Source organism: Megalobrama amblycephala, linkage group LG22 (assembly GCF_018812025.1).
Source record: "Megalobrama amblycephala isolate DHTTF-2021 linkage group LG22, ASM1881202v1, whole genome shotgun sequence".
Lineage (NCBI taxonomy): Eukaryota > Metazoa > Chordata > Actinopteri > Cypriniformes > Xenocyprididae > Megalobrama > Megalobrama amblycephala.
Window position 1 is genome coordinate 5,576,988 of NC_063065.1, and position 11,398 is coordinate 5,588,385.

Here is an 11,398-nt window from a genome sequence, read left to right on the forward strand (position 1 = left end):
TGAACTCAAGTATAAATACTTGATTTATTTATACTTAGTGTTATATTAATTTTTGTGCGTTGAATTATCTCAATATGTTTCAGAGATTAGGTCCACTGCACTATGCAATTAAAAAAATCTGTTTTTTATTCAGGTTTCAGTACAAAATAGATATACAAACATACTGTTTTGGAAGGACGGTAACAAACTGCAATCACATGATGCATGTATCGCTATTAATACAACTCGATGACTGGCAAGTACTTCAGTTGGCAGGGAAAGGAGCTCATTTTCAAAATGTTTAGATACATACTGTATAAAGATTTATTTTTTATATACATGACAGTAGATGATTTCAAAATAAACTAAATATTTGAAGAGAAATATTGTATGTATTTCATTGACGTTCTGATGAAGCCGCAGCCTAGAAAAGAAAAAAGATAAAGAAATGTACTGTTAAACTGTTTTTTTTTTTGTATCATATTGTTTTATATATCAAATATTTTTACAATTTATTCAATATACATCACTTAAAATATACCACTCAAAAGTTTGGGGTCAGTAAGATGTTTCTGAAAAAATCTCATATATGGTATACAGTAAAAGCAATATATTATTACAGTTTAAAATAACTGTTTTTTGTATTATTTTAATACAATTTTAAATGTAATTTATTCCCATGATGGCAAAGCTGAATTTTCAGCATCATTACTCCAGTCTTCAGTGTCACATGATCCTTCAAAATCATTCTAATATGCTGATTTGCTGCTCTCATTTCTTATTATCATCATCAGTGTTGAATACAGTTGTACCGTCTAATATTTTTTGTGAAAACTATGATAAATTTTCTCAGAAACAACATTTATTTAAAATATATTTTGTAACATTATAAATGTCTTTACTGATCAGTTTAATAAATCCACGCAGAATAAAAGCATTCAATACCTAAAAAAACAAACAAACAAAAATCTTACTGACTCCAAACTTTGTACTTAACATATATCTAAGAATTTCATACCTTAAGTCTGTCCATAAAGCCTTTTTTGGAGAATGGTCCTCCTGCAAAGGCACGCAAAAGTTTGGGAGTGGGAGGTTTTTGTCCGTAATTAGACAGACCTTTCTTCTTTTCCTCATCGGCTTTAGCAGCAGCAGGAGGTGGACCCTTCGCTTTCAGCAGTTTCCTGTGAAGAGTGTTAACCAGTATTTTAGATTTCATTGTTGGAAGCACATGTAGGCCATCAATGTACAACAGAACCCTCTCTAGTCTTGCCTAGATCCTAACAACAAGACATCTGCTGGATGGAATGGCCATTTAACTCAAATAGAGGAATTTCAACCAAACTGAGAGAGAAGAGAGGATTAAGTGAGGTCTCAGGGCAAAGTTCTACAATGCGCAAATTAAAGAACACAGACGCAGCCAGATCATATCCATAATGACCAATGCAGTCTACCAAGAGCAGTGCAAATTAGCATCTGGTTTAAGACCGTTAAATAATGGTGCAAATACCAGTCAATTGACTAGCGCAAACCTTAGTAAATCACCTTGCGAGATTCATTTAAATACTCTCCTCCCATAAATTTTGCTTCTGAAAGGAAAACTCCTACAAATGCATATGCAATAAGGTCAGTCGCAAAAATGACCCTGTCCATGCCTTTTCTGCGCTATTTTTTCACTGCGTGTCTTTAGTAAATACTGACAGTATTTTTTTAACGGCAAAAGAGGGTTTGTGCTGGTGAAAGCTGTTAGTAAATCTGGCCTTTAATGTCTTGCAGAACTATATTTAAAATGTATGTTTTAAAAAGTTTATTTTTCCTGTTTTAAGGATCTTCAGACAACATTGATTAAAGGTGCAATTGAACGTTTTTTTACAAGATGTAATATAAGTCTAAGGTGTCCCCTGAATGTGTCTGTGAAGTTGCAGCTCAAAATACCCCATAGATTTTTTTTAATAAATTTTTTTAACTGCCTATTTTGAGGCATAATTAGAAATGCGCCGATTCATGCTGCTGCCCCTTTAAATTGCACGCTCTCCGACCCCTCCCGAGCTCTCGACTCTATCACTGCATAAACAAAGTTCACACAGCTAATATAACCCTCAAAATGGATCTTTACAAAGTGTTCGTCATGCATGCTGCATGCATACATCGGATTATGTGAGTATAGTATTTATTTGGATGTTTATATTCGATTCTGAATGAGTTTGATAGTGCTCCGTGGCTAACGGCTAATACTACACTGTTGGAGAGATTTATAAAGAATGAAGTTGTGTTTATGAATTATACAGACTGCAAGTGTTTAATAATGAAAATAGTGACGGCTCTCTTGTCTCCGTGAATACAGTAATAAATTATGGTAACTTTAACCACATTTAACAGTACATTAGCAACATGCTAACGAAACATTTAGAAAGACAATTTACAAATATCACTAAAAATATCATGTTATCATGAATCATGTCAGTTATTATTGCTCTATCTGCCGTTTTTCGCTGTTGTCCTTGCTTGCTTACCTAGTCTGATGATTCGGCTGTGCACAGATCCAGACGTTAAAACTGGCTGCCCTTGTGTAATGCCTCGATCATGAGCTGGCATTTATGCAAATATTGGGGGCGTACATATTAATGATCCCGACTGTTACATAACAGTCGGTGTTATGTTGAGATTCGCCTGTTCTTCGGAGGTCTTTTAAACGAATGAGATTTATATAAGAAGGAGGAAACAATGGAGTTTGAGACTCACTGTATGTCATTTACATGTACTGAACTCTTGTTGTTCAACTATGCCGAGGTAAATTCAATTTTCAATTCGATGGCACCTTTAAGAAAAGTATGTAGTTTCTCACTGCAGCTACATCTACATAAACTTCTGGTTGAAAGAATAATGTGACATGACTCACCGTCCTTTCCTAGCCAGCACTTTCTGAGACTCAGGGTAGTGAATCAAGATGTCATTGAGATCTTTCTTGTCCAGTACAAAGAGGTTGGCAAATCCATGTGCCGCTACGTTAGCGGTTCTTCTGTTTCCTCCATTGGCTGAAGACTGTAGCAGACTGGGGAAAATTATAAATACGTGACTGTTCTTATGTCACATTCATGATTTGTAGCTGTGAAGGCAGATTCTCATTCCAATACCTCACCTGATCTCCCCGAACACACAGCCTGCCTTTAGAGTCACAAACACAATCTTATTGTCCGGCCCACCGATGACCTGCACCTCTCCGGCCTTAATAATGTACATTTCCTTTCCAATGTCACCCTGTGGAGAAGAAGGTGTGTGAAGACTTCATGTGTTTGGTGTCAATGCATAAATAAAGGGCAATATAACCAACCTTCTTGCACACAAAGTCTCCAGGCAAGTACACAATGGACTTCAGCCTCAATAACATGTCCACCAGCATCTGGTTGTCACAGCCCTAGGAGAAAAAAACCTGCAGAAACATCAACCAACTGACCATGCGCAGCAGATCACTGTCTGTTTCCTTCTTTAAATCAAGCCCACCTTGAAGAGGTCAATCTTTTGGAAAGTAGCAAGGTTGATGTCCACAGCGATGGCTGTTCTCATCACCAGAGGCATCTGTTCCAGTAGCTCAGACTCATCTGAGGAAAAGACAAACCTCAGTCAGAAGGAACCTGCTGATATTGCTGCTCATTTCAGAGCATTTTTACACATAAACTTAGATTTTACCCAGCATGCCCTGGGAGTCCCAGGTGTAGTTGTACCAGGTGCGCACTCTGGTTTGAACCAGCTTGGGGATGCGGTTTGTCACCATGTACGCCACACAAGCATCCATAGATGCACGGAAATAGGTCTGGCCGGCAGTAGCTGCTCCAATGACATCTCTCATCTGCAATATCACAGATTAAAGGGATAGTTCACCCAAAAATGAACATTTTGTCATCAATTACTCAACCTAAAGTTGTTCCAAACCTGTATGAATTTCTTTCTTCTGCTGAACTCAAAAGAAGATATTTTGAAGAATATTCAAAGACTTGCATAGTGTGTTCAGCAGAAGAAAGAAATTTAAGGATGATCAATTGACCCTTCGCGGGGGTTTGATTGACAAGCGATCAAACCAATCATAACGCCAAATCCACATTTTGTCCGACAAAGCAGTCAGGAGTTAGAAGTTGAACTTGAAAAATAGTGTGTACTGATGTCTTTCCGCGTTTGAAACAACATTCCTTCTGATGTTCATTCATGTTTATTTAATGCAATAAATTAACTAGTAAAGAGATGATCGGTTCATGAGCCGCTTGAGCTGAGGCGCTACAACAATCTGTCACTACACATTAAAGAGCCACAAATGGTTTTTATTGTTCAAATTTCTTTTAAAAAATACACAATTTGAAAGCTGGGACTTTGTTTAATATCATAAGTAACCTGCTCTGTCTTGTCTGTCGACGTGTTGTCAGTGTCCTCTTTGCTTCGCAATGTATTTTTCACTCTGTGTGGCGTGACAGAGCCATGGCATGTCGGACAAAGCAGCAGTAACTAAGGGGGGTGGGTCTTTGCGAAGGGTCAATTGATGACAGAATTTTCATTTTTGGGTGAACTATCCTTTTAACGTCTATACATCTGATAGGGATGCACTAATGTTAACATTTTGACTGATACCGATAAAGAAAAGACTATCACACTATTTCATGCCGATAAACAATTAAATATCCAATATTGGCTGATATATAAACAAACAAACAAACAATATTGTGTGCATCCCTAACATATGTTAAAGAGGTGGCACAGCCTATATACTTAAACAACAGAAACACTATAACAATAAATCAACATGGTTTCTGACAGAAGAACTGGCAGAGCTGAATACTATGATATAATTGGCTGCCTGGGATTAGGGGGAGGAGCTCATGATGTTTACATCATCACATCATGTACCTGTCCAATCAAACTTGAGAAGACAAAGACACCAATGAAAAAGTTTGTTAACTGAAAGGAAATCTCAAAGACTGTGTGAGGCTCAGGCAAGCCGCCAATGTTGATCAGAGTCCGCACTGCAAAATAGTAACTGCGCAAGTACCTGTGAAAGAGAAAAGGAGAGATAAAGTTAGAATTCAGTCTGTAAAGAATAAAAACATCTTGCATTCGTATCTGAATCCTTATTAAAATTCAAACATATTGCAACGTCAAAACAGCAGACATCAAACATTGAGCAAAGCCAAGGCCAAGCAAGAAAGCCAAGCGCAAAAAAAAAAAAAAGCCTCAAAATTGAGCAAAAAATGACGAAGCACTTCAGGAGCATAAGCTTTAGAGACAAAAGCTTTGGAGACAAAATGTCTACCTGGCCAAGAATGATGGACAAAAATAGGGCACCAAAAAAATAGTTGGTCATCTGAAAGATCTGACCGAACATGGTCTCAGGGAAAGGAAGTTCTGCGATCATCAGGAGGGATTTCTCCGCATAGAAGAAACAGCTCAGGTAGCTACGAGAATATGAAAAAACCCCAAAACCGGCAATTACTGCAAACTACTTTTGGACTTTTATTGCTTAAACTTCAACTGTGAATGAAATACAGGTCCAAAAAATACATTAAATTGTCATTTCAAGTTCAATTAAAGCTAATGCATGTATTTTATATACTTTCGTCAGTCCCAGTTTAATATGCTAAGACTATAAAAAAGGAATTCATAGGTTGATTTGTAGGAGGGTGTTATCAACCAATGGCAGATGTAGAGAGTATTTGGGAAACTTTTTTGAATTGATCAAATGTTTGGTGCTGCCAGTGGTGCAAAAATTACACACTTTACTTTTAAGAAATAGACAAATCTGCATATTCTGACTGAATCTGAAGGGTATTTGGAATTACATACGCGCTGCCATTTCCACTGTACACCCATTTGGTCTTGCCGATCCCCTGGTAGTCAGACGCCACGTAGTAAAGACAAGCGTTGAGGTGGAGAATAAACATCAGGTATCCAATAGTACGGATTACTCTTAAAAAAGAGCACAAGAGAATTATGGTTACAATGATTTATAACAATATGTTTGTAGCAACCAAGGTTCTGTAGAATTCAGAGTTGAATTAAGAATATCTTTTAAATTCCACTTCAGTTCCTGAATTTGAATTGAGGTAGCAAACAGGATGTAGACTTCTAATTGGAATTTGAGGAGGTAGAATTATAATTAAATCAAGATAAAAACTTACAAAATTAACTTTTTTGGACAATGGTGAAATAAAATTCAATGCTCTAATTTTCCCCAAAGTCTTCAAAAAGGAGCAAAACAACATTCCAGTTTTCTTATGAAATGTAGTCATTTTGCAAATTGCACATTTTTCCCCATCCCTGGGATCAACTCTTAACTAGTAAAGACTTGGTTACGCACCTCCAGATGTACGCTTTGGTCATTATACCTTCAAGACGGTCACTGAACTCAAAAAATGCTTCAGACTTAAGAAGAAAACATAAACAAAACAAGGGTAGTGCATATTAAAAACTATAATCAACTCAAGAATAAATATGCATCTCATAGCCAATCACGGCTCCTGCCAAAAACACAGGCATTTATAGAAAGTGCAGTGTTCATTACCTTAATCAAACGATTGATCCTGAAGACGGACTTGTATCCAAATGGAAAACATAACAGGTCCGAAGGCAGGACGGATAGTACATCATTCTGAAACGATGGGAAATAATGAATAAATACTTCATGGCTTTCTATTGGGGGATAAAATATTATGAAATATCTGCAATACCTGAAATCTTGCCGATTCCCGATATTTCTTTTTAATCACAACTCGGTCATACTGAATATTATGAAATAAAAAAAAGTTAGTGCACTTATAGTATAAGTCAATTGTGGCAAGACATATTAAAGGGATAGTTCACCCAAAAATGAAAATTCTGTTCGAATTGACCAGACAGTTGATGGTTGCCATTGACTTCCATAGTAGGAAAAAACAATGGGTACCGTCAACTGTCTGGTTACCAACATTCTTCAAAAGATCTTTCTATTGTGAGAAACTCATACAGGTTTGGAACAACTTGATGGTGAGTAAAAATGTAATTTTCATTTTTGGGTGAACTATCCCTTTAAATATTGCTTATTTAAAATAATTACTAAAATTATTAACTTAAAGGTGCCCTAGAACTTTTAAAAAAAAAGATGTAATATAAGTCTAAGGTATCCCCTGAATGTGTCTGTGAAGTTTCAGCTCAAAATACCCCATAGATGTTTTTTAATTCATTTTTTTAACTGCCTATTTTGGGGCATCATTATAAATGAGCCGATTCAGCTACTGGCCCTTTAATTCTCGTGCTCCACGCCCACGGAGCTCGCGCTTGCCTTGAACAGTGCATAAACAAAGTTTACACAGCTAATATAACCCTCAAATGGATCTTTAGAAAGTGTTCGTCATGCATGCGGCATGCATGCATTGATTCTGAATGAGTTTGAGGCTGTGCTCCGTGGCTAACGGCTAATGCTACACTGTTGGAGAGATTTATAAAGAATGAAGTTGTGTTTATAAATTATACAGACTGCAAGTGTTTAATAATGAAAATAGCGACGGCTCTTGTCTCCGTGAATACAGTAAGAAACGATGGTAACTTTAACCACATTTAACAGTACATTAGCAACATGCTAACGAAACATTTAGAAAGACAATTCACAAATATCACTAAAATATCATGATATCATGGATCATGTCAGTTATTATTGCTCCATCTGCATTTTTTCGCTGTTGTCCTTGCTTGCTTACCTAGTCTGTTGATTCACCTGTGCAGATTCAGACGTTACTGGCTGCCCTTGTCTAATGCCTTTCATAATGTTGGGAACAGGGGCTGGCATATGCAAATATTGGGGGCGTACACCCCGACTGTTACGTAACAGTCGGTGTTATGTTGAGATTCGCCTGTTCTTCGGAGGTCTTTTAAACAAATGAGATTTATATAAGAAGGAGGAAACAATGGAGTTTGAGACTCAATGTATGTCATTTCCATTTACTGAACTCTTGTTATTTGACTAGATAAATAAAATTTTTCATTCGAGGGCACCTTTAATTTACTTAAAAATAAATGTTTTCTTACAATGATGTCTCCCCCCTTACAGAACTGCAGGCGTGGCTGGAAAACGATTATGTCGATGATATAGATGATGTCAGCAATGATGTCCAAGGTGAACCACAATGGAATGACCTCCGGGTCATGATATGGGAAGGCCATACGAACGGGTATGAACCACAGGTTATAGTTAAAGGCAATGGTCACCACGCTTAGCCAAGCGATATACCTGCGGTCTAATGAAAATCACAGGAAAAGAGCAGAAGAAAAACAAGATGGTTGTTTTGTATGGCTCTTTCTCTGTCCAAGTTGATTTGAAAAATGTAGACTAAGTTTGACCATTAGAACTGGTCCCAATACTTTGGTCTTAATTTTAGTCAGTACTTAAAATATAAACATAATTTTCTATTCATATTCAGATGTTGGCATATTTGTTAGGTTTAACCTGTGAAAGGATCGATGGAGTTGCCCAGTCTTTTGTCGAGTCTGTCTTCGATGGGGTTCAGAAAGAAATCTATACAGGTGTAGTTCATTTTAGGGCAGATGGATTTGTCCTCTTTTGCTGCCTCCTCTTTCTTCTCCTCCTTTTCCACAGGCTTCTCCGCTTTCTCTTTTTTCTTTTCCTCCTCCTCTTTCTTCTTCTTTTCCTCCGCCTCTTTCTTTTTTCTCTCCGCCTCCTCTTTCTTTTTCTTCTCCTCCTCCTCTTTTCTTTTCTTGTCCTCCTCCTCTTTTCGTTTCCTCTCCTCCACTATCCTCAGGTAGTCGTCTTTTCTCAGGACGGGTGCTAGAACAAAATAACTTGCGTTACTTATTCACTTATTGGTGAATCTTATATCATGTTATGTGGTGATTATTTAATATATGTAACATTTACGCATCATTTCAGCTATAGTAGTCATTAAATGAAGAGGCATAGGATTGATTTGTACTCACTGACAGGTGGACTGCGCTCTGGGGAGGATGCATAGGGGTCAATGACCTTTTCTTTATACTCTACAGTCGTTGCCGGTACCGGTGAACTATCTCGATGAGTTGAGCATCAAAATGCTTGTTTATTACAATGGGCCGGGATTCAGGGGGAGGGGCCTCCTCACTATAACAATTACACAGAGAATGACAAGAAGGAAAAAAATTCAATTTGTCAAAATGACTTTGTCAAAATGTAAAAAATGCATACCTACACTTATTTAAAAATAATCACTTTTAATAATACTTTTAAAAATGAATCACTACATTTATTTAAAAGGAATCGCTACTTATAAAAATCACTGGCTACATTTTTCAGAATGAATTGCTACTTTTAAAAATGAATCACTACATTTATTTAAAACGAATCGCTACTTATAAAAATCACTGGCTACATTTTTCAGAATGAATTGCTACTTTTAAAAATGAATCACTACTTTTAAAAATGAATCACTAAATTTATTTAAAACGAATCGCTATTTCTAAAAATCACTGGCTACATTTTTCAAAATGAATCGCTACTTTTAAAAATGAATCGATACATTTAATCAAAATGACTCGCTACATTTATTTAAAACAAATCGCTACTTCTAAAAATCACTGGCTACATTTTTCAGAATGAATCGCTACTTTTAAAAATGAATCACTAAATTTATTTAAAACGAATCGCTATTTCTAAAAATCACTGGCTACATTTTTCAAAATGAATCGCTACTTTTAAAAATGAATCGATACATTTAATCAAAATGACTCGCTACATTTATTTAAAACAAATCGCTACTTCTAAAAATCACTGGCTACATTTTTCAAAATGAATCGCTACTTTTAAAAATGCATCGATACATTTAATCAAAATGACTCACTACATTTATTTAAAACAAATCGCTACTTCTAAAAATCACTGGCTACATTTTTCAGAATGAATCGCTACTTTTAAAAATGAATCGCTACATTTATTTAAAACGAATCGCTATTTCTAAATATCACTCGCTACATTTTTCAAAATGAATCACTACTTCTAAAAAATAAATCGATACATTTAATCAAAATGACTCACTACATTTATTTAAAAGGAATTGCTACTTCTAAAAATCACTGGCTACATTTTTCAGAATGAATCGCTACTTTTAAAAATGAATCACTACATTTATTTAAAACGAATTGCTATTTCTAAAAATCAGTCTACATTTTTCTAAATGAATTGTTACTTTTAAAAATGAATCAATACATTTATTCAAAATGACTCACTACATTTATTTAAAAAGAATCGCTACTTCTAAAAATCACTTGCTACATTTTTCAAAATGAATCGCTACTTTTAAAAATGAATCGATACATTTAATCAAAATGACTCACTACATTTATTTAAAACGAATCGCTACTTCTAAAAATCACTCGCTACATTTATTCAAACTGAATCACTACATTTATTTCAAATGAAACGCTACTTTTAAAAGTGAAACACTATATTTATTAAAAATGAATCACTACATTTAATCAAAATGAATTAATACTTTCATTAAAACTGAATCATTACTTTTAAAAACGAACCGTTGCATTTATTAAAACGAATCGTTACATTTATGTAAAACGAATCGATACTTTAATTTAAAACAAATTGCTTTATTAACAAAATGAATCACATTGTCTAGCAATGTGCAAAAACATGATAGCAGCATGCTAATTCATGCTAAATAATGTTAGCAACATGTTAAATCATGCTAACAACATGCTAAACATGTTAACAACATGCTAAATCACACTACCAACATGCTAAAACATAAATGGTAATCAACATGCTAACAATGTGATAAATCATGCCAGAAACACGTGTTCAATTCAAACTTTTAAAAAACAAACTTTAAGATTTTTAAAGTTATTTCACTGATTCGATTCGTAAAGCTCCGAAGCAGTGTTTTGAAATCGGCCCATCACTATATTGTTGAAAAGTCGTTATTTCGTTTTTTTTGGTGTACAAAAAATATTCTCGTCACTTTATAATATTAAGGTAGAACTACTGAACTCGCATGAACTGTTTTAAATATGTTTTTAGTACCTTTATGGATCTTTAGAGAGGAAATATCATTGACCTCACCAAGCCATCAGATTTAATCAACAATATCTTAATTTGTGTTCCGAAGATGAATAAAGGTCTTACAGGTGTGGATTGGAACGACATGAGGGTGAGTAATAAATGACATTATTTTAATTTTTGGGTGAACTAACCCTTTAAACAGGGTTACCATTGGTCTGCATCACAAAACTAGCCTAATGGCCAATCAAAAATAAATAACCCACAGTATCCCAGTGACCACATTCCCACATATCAAAAATCAAAATATGCCATTTCCATAACTAATATAGGCTACATAATTTACGGTCAATGTTATATAAAATGAAAAACACTATAGTAGTGATCATAAACCAGTGGCCCTCCTTC

General features: G+C 35.4%; 1 protein-coding gene and 1 long non-coding RNA gene across 2 annotated transcripts in view; one reads left to right on the forward strand and one right to left on the reverse strand.

Moving 5' to 3' along the window:
* Positions 1-103: 103 nt before the first annotated feature.
* LOC125258428 (cyclic nucleotide-gated cation channel beta-3) overlaps positions 104-11,398 on the reverse strand; it is a 14,243-nt gene continuing 2,948 nt past the window's right edge. Inside the window, 16 exon segments of the mRNA XM_048175372.1 lie at positions 104-403; positions 998-1,160; positions 2,876-3,028; positions 3,116-3,234; positions 3,308-3,391; positions 3,478-3,575; positions 3,664-3,823; positions 4,870-5,011; positions 5,803-5,925; positions 6,317-6,381; positions 6,521-6,607; positions 6,687-6,737; positions 8,020-8,228; positions 8,438-8,776; positions 8,926-8,988; positions 8,991-9,085. Coding sequence (XP_048031329.1) covers positions 377-403; positions 998-1,160; positions 2,876-3,028; positions 3,116-3,234; positions 3,308-3,391; positions 3,478-3,575; positions 3,664-3,823; positions 4,870-5,011; positions 5,803-5,925; positions 6,317-6,381; positions 6,521-6,607; positions 6,687-6,737; positions 8,020-8,228; positions 8,438-8,776; positions 8,926-8,988; positions 8,991-9,085 — 1,978 coding nt within the window. The 3' untranslated portion in view covers positions 104-376.
* Positions 2,075-11,398, forward strand: part of LOC125258429 — an 11,033-nt gene continuing 1,709 nt past the window's right edge. Inside the window, exons 1-2 of the long non-coding RNA XR_007182615.1 lie at positions 2,075-2,133; positions 8,042-8,162. This is a non-coding gene — a long non-coding RNA (uncharacterized LOC125258429). The remainder of the gene's footprint in view (positions 2,134-8,041; positions 8,163-11,398) is intronic.